The sequence below is a fragment of the Taeniopygia guttata genome, chromosome 1 (assembly GCF_048771995.1).
Source record: "Taeniopygia guttata chromosome 1, bTaeGut7.mat, whole genome shotgun sequence".
NCBI lineage: Eukaryota > Metazoa > Chordata > Aves > Passeriformes > Estrildidae > Taeniopygia > Taeniopygia guttata.
In genome coordinates this window covers 75370555-75386951 of record NC_133024.1, presented here as the reverse complement: position 1 = coordinate 75386951, position 16397 = coordinate 75370555, and the positions used below count along the sequence as shown (strand labels likewise).

General features: G+C 39.8%; 1 protein-coding gene across 4 annotated transcripts in view; it reads left to right on the top strand.

Moving 5' to 3' along the window:
• The window catches only part of DZIP1 (DAZ interacting zinc finger protein 1), a 40078-nt gene that overhangs the window by 1221 nt on the left and 22460 nt on the right, over nt 1-16397 (top strand). For 3 of the 4 annotated variants that reach the window (XR_003961127.4, XM_030276168.4, XM_030276177.4), the window contains exons 2-10: nt 1167-1238; nt 2583-2652; nt 2732-3226; nt 7761-7845; nt 9377-9501; nt 10785-10946; nt 11628-11765; nt 12716-12778; nt 14005-14145. Coding sequence is in view for 3 of the 4 variants with exons in the window: in XM_030276168.4 (XP_030132028.3) it covers nt 2650-2652; nt 2732-3226; nt 7761-7845; nt 9377-9501; nt 10785-10946; nt 11628-11765; nt 12716-12778; nt 14005-14145 (1212 nt within the window). In the remaining variant the exon portion in view is untranslated. The remainder of the gene's footprint in view (nt 1-1166; nt 1239-2582; nt 2653-2731; nt 3227-7760; nt 7846-9376; nt 9502-10784; nt 10947-11627; nt 11766-12715; nt 12779-14004; nt 14146-16397) is intronic. The other variant, XM_072931320.1, reaches the window with a different exon arrangement.

Genomic DNA, 16397 nt, shown 5'->3' with positions numbered 1-16397 from the left:
CTGGTTGGAACTAGATGGTCTTTAAGGTGCATTCCAACAAGGACCATTATATGATGCATAGATGATGTACCGCTGCAAGGTCATGTTCAATTAAAGCAGGTTTAGTTGTAACAGCATGCAAATCTGTATGGATATTCCTGACTAGATACATTGGTTGGGGAGAATAAGCTGTCCTCAGGCATAGTTTACTTCGCTGGCTTTAAATAAGGTTTGGTTATTTTTTTCTAATTAATTTCAGGCTACTTCTGCTTGACACACAAAGTGGTAGCTTTCAAAATTCACATGGTTTTTATGTAAAGAAATTTCTCCTATGTCAAATAGTTGGAGCACATATTGGGCTTAGATCTTTGGGAGTTAGATTTCATTATGTGTAATATGATATGATATGTATATTTGATATACATCAAAAAAGGTTAAATAGATTTCTTTGAAGATTAGCTGGAGACTCTGCTCATGGAAAATGAGCCGGCAAAAATGCCATTCTTCCAGGAGAAGGCTGAAATGTTGCAAACATCTTTTCTAAATTAAAAACAAGTGGCGTGGTAAGTGATGGAAGAATCTAAATAGAGCTGAACCTTGGGTATAAGTGTGACCAGTAGGCTTAAGGTTCAAGGTCCAAAAAGCAACAACCAACATAGAAATCTGCATAAAACTAAGAGCTTGTAATTTGTGAGGGTGCTTGTGTTGGTGCACCTAGCAACATTGCTGGTATTTTTGTGGAAGTAGTTCTATATTGTGATTACTGGTAAACATGTTACTGTTTATGTTGGAGAGGGCAATGTTAAAAGTGCAGATGAAAGATGAGGTTCATTACAAGTTCCTAGGAGGCAAATGGAGGGAAATACTACGGGGGAGTATGAACTATGAGGAGGAGCTGAAAGGGGACAAAGGAGGCCTAACACGTTTAGGATCTAAATGATCTGTGAGAAGAAGCTGAGGGAGCTGGGCTTATTTAGTGTGGTGAAGAGAAGGAAAAGGGGTACTCTCGTAGTGGCCTGCAGTTACTTGAACAATTGTGGCAAAAATATTCAAACCATTTTTTAAATCTTGGTAATAGCAGATACTTGGTGAGACATTAAGAAAAATGTTTTAATCAGGAAGAGAGCAGACATACATCAGGTTGTACTGGGAGGTCATGGATTGTCTGTTCATCTTAAATGCCGCAGGTGATGTGAACTAGTGTGCAGCAGAAATTTGGACTGGACGATGATCACCAGAGGTCCCTTGAGAACATCTCTGTGAGTCTATAATGCATGATGTAGGGGAATCTATGGAACAGAGTGTATGATCAGATATATATTGTGTGACTGTTCTTAGAGAGGTATGTATCTAGGAATGACCAAGAGGATGAGAAACTAAAATATGTGTGGAAGGGACTGAAAAGTTAGGGAGGTATAAATGTGGAACATGGCAATAAGGCAGATGTAGCTAGGAGACTGAAATATTAAGAAATGGTAACAGGAAGAGCAGGTTTTTGGAGAAGAGTGGAATAGGGTGGTTTTGTATGTTGGAGGAGAAAGATGCTGCTGCTCAGAAATAGTGTTTGAAGCAACAAAGCAGGAGCAAGGGAAACACCATAATGGGGAGCACTGGGGATTGAAGTGGAGCAGGGATATAGGCAGAAGTTGTTGGTTGCATTGAAGAAAAGTATTTGTGCATGGATGGTAAAGTAGGTGATGTATGCAAAGCACGAGGGGCTGAAGGGTTTGGGATTGGTAGTATGAGACAGGAACAACAGATGTGGTGAGGTTGTAGGGTTTTATGGTTGCAGGAGTGGGTCTGGTGTGTGCTGATACCAGGTGGAGGTGTGTTGATTCAATGAGTGACGGGAGCTTGTGGAAGTGGCATGCAAAGTGTGTGACTGTGTTAAGGTGCGGACTTTGTTTGAAAGCACCCGGCAGGAGGTTGGTGTGTGGGCATTGGGAGAGATATGGAGTTGCAGTGGAGAGATTGCATAGAGCTACCAGCTAAGGCACATGAGGGTGCAGCAGTGTGAAGATATACAGAGAAACGCCGTATATATGAATGCTGATGGTAGGGAGGTGACAGGTGGTGTCACATCTGGGAGAAAGTTGAGTAGGCGAGGCTGGAGAAGGGCACAGGACAGCACAGGTATAGAGGAGTGTAAGTCATGGCAGACTGAGAAAGGTTGGAGTCAGGAGCAGCACGGAGGAGGCACAGGATGGGGATGCACGTTGATGCAGTGAACTTGTGAGTAGTTTGGCATGTACAGACGGCAAAGAAGCCAAGGGAATGTGGAGAGAGAAAGCGTATGCTGTGTATCTGCATTAAGGATGTATAAACATAAGAGCGGAGCCGAGGATACGTTTGTTGATGCGAGTGGCGTGTGAAGATGGTAAAGGATGCGCTGCGTGCGGTGCGCGGGGCACCGGGAGCAGCGGGACAGAGCTCCTTAGCGCGGCGCTGTCAGGAGGCTGCGGAGGCGTCGCGGGAGGAGGATGCCCGGAGGGATAAGGACGGGATTTGTGCCGCGCACGGAGCCGAAGGGCCGTGGGGCGGGGAAAGGCGGGGCGGACGGGAGGCGGTACAGCCCGGCGTCACTGCCGCCTCCCCTCGCTCAGGCCGGGGCTGCTATAGCGACGCGGAGGACGCCGGCGCCGTGCGGAGCCGCGGGGACGGAGCCCGGACATGGTGAGCGCCGGGACGGACGGACGGGCGGGCGGCGGGGCGGGGAGTGCCGGCCCGGGCTGAGCCGTGTCTCTCCCCGCAGCCCTTCTCCCAGCGCACCTATCACCCGCCGGCGGCCGGGCCCGGCGCGGGACCGGCGGCGTTTCCCGCGTTCCAGTTCCGCAGGCGGCACGAGAACCCGGACTGGCGGCGGCTGAGCACCGTGGACGTGGAGCGGGTTTCGCGGGAGGGGGACGTGGCGGCCCTGCAGGCGCACCTGGAACATGTCACCTTCTGCACCGCCGAGCGGGAGTGCTGCCCGCACTGCCAGGGCCCCGCAGACCCGCTGTTGCTGAAGCTGCTGCGCCTGGCGCAGCTCTCTACCGAGTATCTGCTGCACTCCCAGGAGTACCTCAGCGCCCAGCTCGGCAGCCTGGAGGAGGCCCTGAGAGAGGCACAGGCCCAGCATGACCAGCTGGTCAAGGAATTGGCCCAGCGCTCACAGCAGATCCAGGGGCTTAAGGAGGAGTGCCGGCGGAGGAAGAAGATGATCGGCAATCTGCAGATGATGCTGGAAGCACGAGCCAACTACTACCAGGTGAGAGGAGAGGGCCTGGTAGCCCAGTCATCCACACCTTGTCAGATCTGGGCCTGTGGAATGAGCGGCAGAGCAGCCCTGCTCTGCTGGGGTGTAGTTGTTTGCTGGGTGAAAGGCTGGAACTGCAAGGACCAGTGACCTTGCAGAAGGAAGTGCATTGCTGGCACTTGATTTCCATCTGTGTTTCAGAGACTCTTAGGAGGATGCTACATCATCTTTAACAAATCCTCTTTTTCCTAACAGGTGTTCTTTACTCTTGGATTCGCTTTAGATGCATCTGAAATGTCAGATACACACACATACAAAACCTGTGATAAACATGTTGCTATTTTGTTGTGTTGCTGTCTTTCCTTGTCTGCCAGCTGTGTGGTGAGAAAACACACAGGGCAAATGCATCGAAACTGATGCTGAGCAGTAATGTACTGTCTGCAAGAAGTCACTGTCCCGCACTGATGTTCTCCAGGCACAAAGTTTCTGCCTGTGTGTGTATCTGTGCGTGACTCAGAGGTGACTCAGGCAAGATGGTAAAGAGCTCCAGTGAGTTAGTGCAGCTCTGATTCCACAACAATCTGTTCCTAAAGGGTTTTCCTTAAGAATCTTAATATACAACTGTTCTGACAGTGTCATGGCACTCTGTTTATGTTGGGAGGGGGTTTTTTTGTCTCACTACAACAGTGTGCTAGTTTGATCTAAGTATTTTTCAGCATCAGCATTTTCAGGTTTCAGGAATGCAAATTTTGTCTTCAAATGTTATCTGAAGTCTAAAGGGTACACTAAACACAGACTTGACATGATTTCAGGCTAGCTCTATATGTTTAAAGTTACAGGCAAAGTTCAAATATTTAAGATATCAGCTAAGTTGGCTCAAGTGTTTCTGTAAGGGAAAAGGTACCTTGTGCCCCAAGAGTAGAACTATACATGAGGCAAGGTTCATGCATTCAAGTGTTAGTCTCAAGGACAAGCTGCTGTTATGCTATTATTTAAAAAAAAAAAACCTTTATGCAACTCATGAAGTAGTTTGTCCTGTGTTGCAAAAGAAAACTGATTGCATGTGTCATTTTATGTGTAAACTTAAGTAATTCTCATACTGTGATTGCCAAATATTATCAGATTTTCCAGAAATATTTGTAGTGTGCATCTGTCTCTGTGGAAGCTGAAAAACATGGTAGTGAACTTGTGTCATTGCTAATCTGTTCAATGGCATTTGCAGTGGAACAGAGATGGAAATATATCTCCCATTTGTAATTTAATTTCTTTTAAAGTAAACTTCTGATCTCCCCCCTTTCATTCTTCTGTTTCTTTTCTCTAGAAGTTAAGTTCACATGGGAAAAATTAGTTTAGGGAATGATGGTGAACAATACCTGAAGTTCCTACAGTGTTTTCAGGATTCTGAGTTTGAGTGCCAGAATAAATTAAACTCTTCCCAGTGTTTGTAAATGCAGGGTAGCAGTGTGATCAGTAATCAATAGCTCTGTGATATTTATCTGTGCCATGATCTTCGTTGCCAGATAATAGAGGCTTTACTGGGTGTTCCTGAGAGGGTAATTCAGATTCCATCCCCTCAGAATCTTGGATGTTTTGCAAATAAGCCCTTTACTTGTTTACAAATATGTCTTTTTTACTGGCTGTGCACTTTACAGCTTATGTAAACATTTTGGAATTCAGATGTAATGCCTTTACTCCAAGATCAATATAAGTTTACCCATGAAATGCTACTATAGAATGGTACTGATATGTACAAGTTGTAAATTTAAGTCTCATTGGTCAGTACCTTCATGTGACTAATACAAATTTAATTTTAAATAATATTTTTCACTTTTTTGATACTTTGTTCAGAAATCTTACATTCTCATCTACAATGTGGGCATAAAGTGCATGTTGTAGTTAACACTGAAAAGTAATTGCAAGAAAAGTGTTGCATAATTCAAAACCTAAATATTCCATATGTTAATCCTGTCTCCTGCAGTAAGAGCTTTCTTTCACTATCAGATAGTCAAACTGACGGGAAGTTTGTGCTTGAATGGATAACATTATTTCACACCAATTTAGTTCTGTAAATCATGCGCAATCTGTTACACTGTAAGCTCCCTCTTGGTTGGCAGTAATGCTTTACTGCTATATTATATCACTTTATTTTGGTTTTATATTGGGTCTTGCATTTATTTGCTTAACAAAATTTGACTTAATTATTTATGGCTTTAGTGTTTGCTGAAAAGTGTGTTTTATAGGATACCTGACTACCAGGGGCAGCATTTTAAATATAATATGAAATTTGGGAATCTCACATAATCACAGAATCATTTAACTTGGAAAAGACCTCTGAGATCATCAAGTCCAACCTTTGACTGATCAACATATTGTCAACTAGACCGTGGCACTAAGTGTAGTGTTGATTTATTTCTTGAACACCTCCAGGGGTGGTGACTCCACCACCTCCCTTGGCAGTCCATGCCAATGTTTAACCACCCTTTTAATGAAGAAATTCCTTCTGATGTCCAGCCTGAACCTTTCCTGTCACAGCTTGAGGCTAAGTCCTCTTGTCCTGTCATTTGTTGCCTGGGAGAAGAGGCTGACCCGATGTAATTACACTCTCCTTTCAGACAGTTGTAAAGAACTATAAGACCTGAGCCTCCTTTGCTGCAGGCTGAGCACCTCCAGCCCCCCTCAGCTGCTCCCGGTAGGTCTTATCCTCCAAACATTTCATCAGTTCCACTGCCCTTCGCTGAACATGCTGCAGCAGCTCAATGTTCTTCTTGTAGTGAGGGGCCCAGAGCTGGACACAGGATTTGAGGTATGGTCTCACCAAGGCTGAATACAGAGGGACAATCAGTACTCTGGTCCTGCTGGCCACCCTGCTGCTGATACAAGCCAGGATGACTCTGGCCTTCTTGGCCACCTGGGCACACACTGGCTCATGTTCAGCAGCTGTTGACCAACACCCCGTGGTCCTTTTCCACTGAGCAGCTTTATGGACACTGCCCCAAACCTGTAATGCTGCAGGGGGTTTTGTGGCTGAAGTGAAGGACTTGGTGCTTTGTCTTGCTGTACCTCATAAAGTTGGCCTCTGTCCATCAATCTATCCTATCCAGATCCTTCTGCAGAGCCTTCCTAACCTCCATCAGATCAACATTCCTGTTCAATTGGTGTCTGCAGATTTACTTAGGGTGCACTCAATCCCCTCATCCAAACCATCAATAAACGTATTAAACTGGGCTGTCACCAACACTGATCCCTGGGGACATGACAGTGACCAGTTGCCAACTGGATGCAACACCACCACTCTCTGGGCCGGGCATTCCAGCCAGTTCTTAACCCAGAGAAGAGTGCACCTGTCCAAGCCGTGAACTGCCAGCTTTTCCAGGAGAATGCTGTAGTAGATGTTGCTGAAGACTTTGCCAAAGTCCAGTAGGCAATCCACAGCCTTTCCCTCACCTACTAGGCAAATCACCTGGTAATAAAAGGATGAGGTTAGTCAGGCAGGACCTACCTTTCCTAAACCCATGCTGGCTGCATCTGATTTATTGATAGTCCTGTATGTGATCACACTGAAGATGACCTGTTCCAGAGCATTGCCAGGCACCGAGGTTGGGCTGACAAGCCTGTAGCTCCCCAAAACCTCCTTCTGGCGTTGATTATCGTGACAAGATCTTGAACCTGTTATGTTGATTTCTTACTGTCATATCACACTGATAAGTAAAAATTACTTTTTTGAATGTCTATGGTTTGTTAAAATGTATTTATTTGAAAAAAAAGTATGAGATGGAGATTATGAATGACCCTAAAGTGATGAGGGGCCCTCATGGGTAGTCTTAAAGTATGTTACAGGATTTGTAGATGTAGCTTCTGTTCTTGTACTACCCATCTATTTTTAATATATTCTGAACATTAGTAGAAAATGTATTTTGAAGGTGAACAAAAAGGGTATTTCTAAAATGGTGGGATCCAAATTTGACTTCAAATTTATATTCAAAACTAGAAAATTAATTATAGGAACAGTAATTGAAAGGACTTCGTGCTTCAGAAAGATTCTAGGTGGCATCTTACAGCTCATATATGCAAACCCATCTTTATTGTTTTTTTCCAGCTGTGTGGTGCTCTACTTGTGGTGTTGCATGAATCTTAAGAATACCTGAGGTACTAGTTGGCTGTAGTCTGTGTATTGTGCTGACGAGGGTTGTCATGCCTTTTCTTTATAGTTCTCTACCTACATATATGAATCATTATCTATGGTTTATATCTTAATTTGAACTTGCTTGGCCAGAGTCTATTCTGTTCAGTTTGTACAGTGCCTAGCACAACCAGATTCTTGCTCATGACCATCACTGTGAAATATTAAATAGCATTAATATACTAACGACTTTACAGAAGTTGGGTAGCATGAGAATTTTTGTTCTTATTCTCGTGAGAGGGAATTTGTTAGTTACCTTCTTTTTATATATGAGCAAAATGTAATAACCTGTTAAAAACCTTAACCACTGTATTTACCAAAAAGATGTTACTAATATGTTTTTAACTGTTTTTTTTTTCTTTGTAGTGTCCATTTTGTGAAAAGGCTTTTATGACCTCTTCCTTTTTACAAAGTCACATTCAAAGGCGTCACCCAGAAGAGTCTGAGATTGGTATGTACTTTAATGTTATCAAAAAAATTGAGAGAGGTGGTTTAGAAAAGTGTAAATACAGTGAGGATGTGCAGTCCATGATTTTGTGTAACTTGGAAGAAAAGTTTTTACTCTTAATTTTTTTAGGTTGTAGATCTCAGTCTGTGTAAATGCAAGTGCCACTGACAGATACAATAGTTCACAAACACCTGTGTGCCATATTCACAGCATCTTTTCAAACTAGCGTTTCTGTTGAATACTTTAGTCAGTAGCACAGTTCAGAGCACAGTTTCTCTTTAGGCATGTATGTTATGGAGGCATGGGTAAAATGAACAAGCTGCACTAAGGAAAATAAATTTTGCAAATATATAATAATTATTAATACAGAAATAGTCCACCCCACCTGAAATCAGTTTGAATAGGATCAGGCTGTCCTGAACTGACTATAAAATGTATTAAGAAAGAGAAGCTGTTAAGAACAGTCCAACTTCATCTATCTATGATACTTAAGGTTGCTTTACCACTGACTTGCATACTTTTTTCTCTCTTCACTAAAAACTGTTTAGTTTGAAAAGCAATGATCTCAAAGTTTCTTTCATTCATACCTAATTTCCCTCCTTCCTGCTAGGCTGCACGTTTATGATTTATTGCTAAGGACTAGCAAGTATTGACAAGTAACAGTGGTTAGAAACAAGTTAGGAAAAAAGGAGTGTTTGGGAGGAGAAAAAGTGGGAAGAATCTAATGAGGTCTGAAGTGTAGCTTGTCAGGCAAATGAAACAGCAGCAAGAGTGAGAGGAGTCTGAATAAGAAGCTGAGGAAGTGTGAATATATTAGAAGGAGAAAGAAGCACTTATGTGCCTTACACTTGATAAAAACGATGATACTATAAGATGCTGCAGAAACAGTTAAAGCCATTGTTGTATAAAAGGATTAGCCTGAAATGGCTCTATGAGGAAAGTATCCCATGCAGTTATTTCTGAAATAATATTCAGATTCCCAGATGATGGGCAAGTAAATAACTGGTAAATTGATAAAATCTCTAACAGTTGAATATTATTGTGATTTTTGCATATTTTAACATTTTTGTTTGATATTTCCCCCAATTCTTTCCACACAGATAATTTGTTGTATTCCAGCTGGACTCCTTACAAAAGTCATTTAGAATAAACTTAAATTAAGAGATTGAATAACTGAGGTTCACTTGTCCTTCATGCATCCTCTTTATCAACCTGCGTTGCTTAGATTCCTTTAAAATTAGGCTATATAATATTTTTCATGTAAATATTTCATAAACTATTTCACATGTCAGTGGTACAAGTATTTGAGGGTAAGTTAGCAGTCCAGAGAATATATGTATTTAAAAGCATCTATAGAGAATCGTAGTAGTGGGAAGGGAAATGGTCTAAGAAAGTCACACTTTGTGAAAAGTGTGTAACACTTTCAGAAAGTAGCACTTTGTGTTACTCAAACACTAGAAATGTATTTGCAGTAAGTATTACAGTTCTAGAAATTGCAATAAACCTTTTTAAAATCTGTGTTTCTTTCAAACAGAACAGAAGAAGAAAGGAAATATAGAAAAATTGAAGGATGAGATTGAAAAACTGAAGGAGCAGTTGCAGCTCACCAAGTCCCAGTTAGAGTTTGAACAACAGGCTAATTTGGCCAGGTTGTCTAAGGTAGTACTAAGTAATGTGAATGTCTCAAAAGAATTAGCACTTTGAACTGTGTTCATTAAGCCCACAGAAGTATTTTATTTCCCAAAGTGTAACAGTTTCAAGATTCAGCTGGGCAAGGTCCTGCGCCACCTTGTCTAGTTTGTCCTGTTGTCAAGAAAGGCTGGACCAGATTATCCTGGAGGATAATCCAACCTGATCCTTCCAACCTGACAGTCTATGATGGATGATTATTTTCTTCCTTTGTTTTCAGGGGAAACCCTGATCTTCTGTAAAACATGGAGTGTAGTTTTCCATTAACTCAGCTTCAGACTTCTCTTTCTTCAGTCCTTTTGTTCCCCCTTTCTTGGAAGTGTTCAGCTTCCATTTTCAAAAGTCCTGAATGATCAAATCAAAAGCTGGTAGAGTTTCACTTTGAAGTGCAGGCACTGTCAGAAAAATGGGTCTTGGCTTTACTCATTCATTTTGTGCCTAGCTTTTGAGAAATACATCTATAACACATTTCTCCTGCCCCTGAAGCATTGTTTTGTTTATGAGGTGGAACTTGGAGTATTCATAACAGTGCAATGTAGATTTTTTGGTGCCTTAGGGGCCTCTTTTGAAGTCACTTATCTTAGCTGAGACTCCTAACTGCAAGAGGACTACCTGAAATATCCTGAAGCTACAGTCTGCAGTGTTACACAACAAGAAGCTTTCAAAACTTCTCTGTTTTATGTCAGGGAAGATAGAAGTGTGTGGTGTGACTGTTTATGGTTTGTCTGCCATGACTGACATCCACTGTCAATTTAGGTGGCACAATGTTACTGTCTTCTGATTGAAAGAGCAGAAGATCTTATCTTTGATCCCATTCTTCCTAGTTGTACAATGATTGCATGTTATAGAGAACAAATTCAGAGCAAATGCTGTGGTGGAAAAATGTTGGTGTTTCCTAAAAGATTTGTATGTCCTAGGCAGTGAAATGCAGGACTTTAAACAATTTGAGAACCATATAAAAATTCATCACTGTGTAGTGGAATGGTTGAAGTAATCTAATGGATGAAGTGGGGTAAATTCATATAGGGATAAAATAGGTCTAATTTCATCTATGAAACAATGGATTCTGAGTTGAGTGCTGTTACTGCAGGGCAAGATCTTAAGCTTGTGATACGTAGCGCTGGGGAAATGCTTTTTGATGCCATAGGATTTCCCAAATATTGAAAGTGACTGCATTCCACATGTAGTTTGGGAGCTTGAATTTGTATTGAATGTGAGGAAAAATAACAAATAATTTTTTTTTTTAATTTCAGGAATGTGAGCAGCAAAAAGCAAAAGAAGAAGCGTTTCTAGAATCATTTCATAAATGGAAAGATGAAGAAAGAGAAAAATTTGCTGATCAAATAGAAAAAGTTAGAGATATGTTTACAAAAGAGCTTAAGGACTTACATTCAAGAAATTCAACCTTAGAAAATGTAAGCAATTTAAATTTTCTAACATTTTAAAGCATGAATCCCTTACAATAGATGACAGTGAACTTCACATATTTGAAATGTGATACAGTAATTGTAAAGTTCTTGCTATAGAACTCTTAAAAATAATGATTGAATGGTAGCTATAATTGTATCCTTGTATACAGGTATTTTATTAACATAATTTCAGGTTGCCTTTTTTTTTATTTAAAGGATTGCTTTGTACGAATGAATGATCGCTTCAGCAGTTATGTCAGTTTTTTCTGTATTCCTCAGCCTTTGAATGCCTGTTTATAGGTTAGCAGATATTGTGGTTGCTGCATGTCAGATATCCTTATGTTAATATTTTCATAAGTGGTGTGGAGGACACTAATCTCTGCATTACAGTCCTGACAGAATTTGTTTGTTTTCAATACATGCTTTAGAAATGCTCACTAGCAAGAGAATCATAAAAGTTTGGCTGCATCAGAAAACAAATGTGCATGGCATTACCAGAGCAGCTTATATTTTGTAGCTGCTAAGTCATGTGTACTTTTACAAGTCATATTTATTTTAGATGTAGATATTATTAATGATGTGAAATTTGATAAATGCTGACCTCACTAGAAATGGGAGAAGTATCTGATGCAATCTCTGCATAACTGTGTTGAAAGAAAATTTTGTATTCCTCCTCTCTCCTATTAGCAACTGTTAGAATTACAAAAGTCCAATATGCAACAAAAATCCAATTTAGGAACACTGAAAGACAGCTATGAATTTACAGAGGAGAAACCTCATAATCTTCACGATCATCCATATGTTGTTAGACTTCTGGAAAAACAGGTAACATTGTAACTTAATGTATTGTTTTTGACAGATTATTGCTTGCTTTTTGTTTTTCTTCATTTCTGAGTATGACATGAAATCCCTAAGTAAAATTTTCTTTATTCTTAATGCCAAAAATAGCTCATTTTAAAGATTTAATACTATTTAATACTATCCATATAATGACAGACAAGGATTTATTTTCTTTATTTTTTATAAATAAAGTAATTGTTGCTTATTTATTGATATGATCTTATTCTTTATGATTAAATATATCTGTCTTTGCCAAATCTGATGGCAGTTCAATTCTAGAAGGCTCTAATAAAGCATTTATGTTTATGAAAAATTGGAATATTCCATTTCCCAAAATGAAAAAGAAAATTAGGAAACTTTCTGACAGGATTTTCCAACCTGTGCCTTTTGTTTTCATTCATGGTTTTTGGGATGTGAAAGCCTTTGTTTACTGCAGGTATTATACAGAAGTTTGGTCGCTTCTGCACAAAGATATGCCAAACTTAAGTTTCACTCTAAAACTCATATGTTAATTCTGGAGTTTTGTCATTGTTATGCAAAATACATTGTAAATGAGTGCTCAAAATGATATTTTTTAGAGGGGAAAACCCCTGCTCTTACTACCTTTTTTTGTTAATACACATAGATGTATCAAAATGCTTGTGTATTTCTCACTCACAGTGACTGCATATACAAATCAAAGAGAAAATACAGTTTCTGGAGTGATTGGTAAGCAAAACACACTCAGATGTATAAATCAACTGTTCTAGACATTAAATACTGGGTTACTCAAATTTCATCAAATCTGCCATCTTTTTGGTATTTATGCTTCATTTAGAAAAATGAAGCTTCATGTATCAAACTAAATGCTCATGAGCTATTAACAAGAAACAAAGCTGCATATATCAAACTAAATGTGTTGTTAACAAGAATTAACATGGATTTCCTCTATGCAGGAAAAAAAGTGGGTGTCTTGTATGCAAGCCAAGGTTCATGCCCACGAGGCAGAAACGTCCCTGGTAAGTGGCACAACAAACCACTTACACCTAGGAGACATTTTTTTAATTTACTCTTTCAGTAGTTCTTGATATGCTTTAGTACATCTACCAGATGTCAAGAGTTTATAAGAATGTCTCCACTTAGCTGCATTTATCACCTCTGTGTTTCTGTTATAATAGGATCTTGGTTTCAGTTAAGGCCAGGGTTGAAAATGAATTTATCATTTCATAATCTGATGGCAAACTGAAGCTGTATTTGTCTTTTGAAGAGCTTACAGATGGTTCTGTGAGCACTATATTATACAGTACTTTCTGTTATGTGGCTGAATAGTTGACATATGACTTGCCAACATGTAGCTTTCATCCACCCTGTACCTGCTGCTACCATGGACCTATGGCATATGTCTCAGTCTTTTTTTTCTCCTTACTACCACTTCTCTATTGCTTTTTCTGTTGTAGCTTTCTAATGCAGAATCTGCTCAGCTTTTCCAGGAGAAAATACCATGGCGTTTTATTTTGCATCAGTTTATATATTTTACTATACAAAGCTTTATTCCTCAGATTTCTTTTTACATCTGCATTTCTTTTTAATCTCTTTCCTGCTTTGTTTTTCTTGCTTCTTTTCCTTACATTTTTCTTTCATCTGCGTGACCATGTAAGAGCTGAGCAGATCATAGTGGTCTGACCAGTGCTTCTCCTCCTCTGGCAAGAAAACATTGGGGATGAACCATGGAACAGTCCCCAAAAAGGATGTAGTTAAAGATACACCCACATACAGTGCAAGAATAGAATAAGGGAGAAGTAATGTAAGTATTACCTTTGGGATGGTGCACCTATATAATGTTCCCTTTCTTCCACATTTGGAGGTAATATACTAGGTTTATTGTACAGATTCACATATCACCTCCTTAAAGTATCATTGCTGGATACTATTTATAATTAACACATTTTTATAGATCTATACACTTTTCCCTGCAATCTTATTTTTAGGCAATCTCAGCAATGTGTTTATATGTCCTTTTCTTTATATTGAAATTTAGGTAGTTTTCCTTGTGTAATTCAAAAGTGATCCAGACAACTATTCTATGTTACATACAAGTCCTAGGGAAGTCACAAAAGACATCAGGTTTTTGCTGAGAAAAAAAAAAATGTTAAAAGTATCTAAGTATTACGCTTGTTTAGACTTTATAGCATTAAAATATTTTGTATAGTGTTAATATGATGTTACTTTTCTTCTTTCTTTCTAGCTGCGGTCAGAGATTGAGAACACCAAAACATCAGCAAGAGACGACTTGAACAGAAATAACATGTTTTACAGGAAGAGGATAGAAGAATTAGAGCAGAGGCTTCAGGACCAGACTGATCTGATTATGAGTCAGAAGAAGCAGGTCTGTTTTGTGAAAGGCTCTGTTTCAGAGAGCACAGGATACAGAGAGACACTATGCTAGCATTTGGGTTTTGATATTTCTCTGACTGTATATTTAATAATTACAGTCTGTAATAGTATTGCTGGAGTGTTTTGGTTGCGCTTTGGAAATTATGTTGGTAAATAAGAATAGATCTGGAAAAGAGACAGAGGAATGTAGAAGAGGAATTAAAACACATTTGATAAAGAAAGGCTTAATAAACCAAAAATTTTTGATAGTGAAAAGGATTTAATCATAACAGGATCTAGTGTTTGAAATCTGAAAATACATTACTTGTCACACTAAAAATAAAGAATCATATTAATTACTGTGACAATAATTATTTAAAATATGTAAAATGTAACAAGACCAAGTATCAGATTGACCACCTGAGAAGGGGTAACCCTGGTTATACCCACATATTGGGGAACAAGAGGCTGGAGAGATGTCCTGCAGAAAGAGATTTGGGGGTTTGAGGTGATGTCAAGTTGAATGTGCTCAGCAGTGCCCTGGCAGCCACAAGGGCTAGCCATGTCTTAGGGTGCATCAGGCACAGCATCTCCAGCTGCTTGAGGGAGGGGGGATTGTCTTGCTCTGCCCTGTGCTGACTCACCTCGAGTCCTGTGTGCACCTTTTGGGTGCCTCAGTATAAGAAGGGCACCAGACTATTTCAGTGCATACAGAGGAGGGCAAGTAAGATGATCAGAGGTCTTGAGGGCATTTTAGGAGGAGCAGCTGTTATTACTTGGCTTGTTCAGCTTGGAGAAAAGAAGGCTGAAAGGTGATCACAGCCTCAAGGGGGGCAGTGGAGGAGGAGGTGCTGATCTCTCTGGTGATCAGTGGTAGGACACAAGGAAACGGAATGAAGCAGGGGAAGTTCAGATTGCGCATTAGGAAAGGGTTCTTCACCCTGAGGATGGCTGGGCCCTGAAACATGGTCTCTAGGGAAATGATCATGGCACTAAGCCTGTCAGAGTTCTTGGCATGTCTGGACAATGCTCTTAGGTTTAAATTTTAGGTAGTCCAATGAGGGAATTGGACTTGATACTTGTAGGTCCCATCCAGTGTGATTTTCTGATTTTATGTTTGGAAATGAATTGGTTTTGCCTAAAATAAGGTTTTATTGAAACATAACTATAGATTTTTAGAGGTGATTGTGGGGGAGTATCTGGGTAGTATGGAGTTTAGACTATGGCATGATTATGTGGCCTATTCCTCTATTAGATGGTGCATTCTTTGTAAATCTGATTTTACACATTCTGCTTGAGATGAATGTTAAACCTATACATGAATGCTTAAAGAATGGAAAGACAAATAATAGTTTTTACATCTCCACCTTCACGAATTTTATGGCTGGAGAAATGAAGGACTTAATCATAGATGAATCTCCTTCAATAAAGTGACCTTTGGAGAGATAACAATATGACCACAGATGTATAATAGGTTCAGAGAACTCCAAGTTTAGTGTTGAAATACAGTCGTGCAGATCTACATTCTCAATCCTTGGAAAATAGAAGGGCTTGAGAAACTGCTAAACTTTTGCAGAATCCAAACTTAATGGACAATGAATAGAGGCACTACTGGCTATAACCAAACTGATAAATAAAAGAGGATCAGGGTTCAATATCTTGTGCCAGATCCATCTGACAGTGGCTAGGTGTTTGAATGAATCGTGTTCTTCTTCTCTTTGGGGAATTGGAGTGCAGAACATTGTTTTAGTGATATAAGATTCTCAAGTTTCCTGTTTTCTTTAGATCACATTACAGACAGCGTGTTTCCTTTACTCTGTCAGTTTAGTGCTTGTCCTAGGGTGTCAAATAGACAAACCTGTAAAGCATAGAGGAGAACTGTTCATGCATTTTCAGATCAATGTGTAATTAAACACTCCAGTGTTTCCTTGTAGTGGAAGCTAGGCTTGCAAAATGGAACATGAATTGCTGAGGAAGAAAGTGTTGAAACTTAAGTGCTGAAGTGGCCCATAGGTCTGCTCTCATTTAACTTTATAACTTGCAATAGCAGAATGTACAAAGCATGAGTATATATTAAGAGAACACAAAAGCATTCATTAAGCATGAATAAAATATCTATCGGGCACAGAAGTAGTATTTTTCTCCCCAAATCGTAACCACTAATTTATCTTATGGAATAGTACTGAAACTAGTATTTCATGCTAACTGTTAATTTTAGATATTGATCCTTTACGTTTGTATCCATGTATCTGTGTTTTCTCCTTT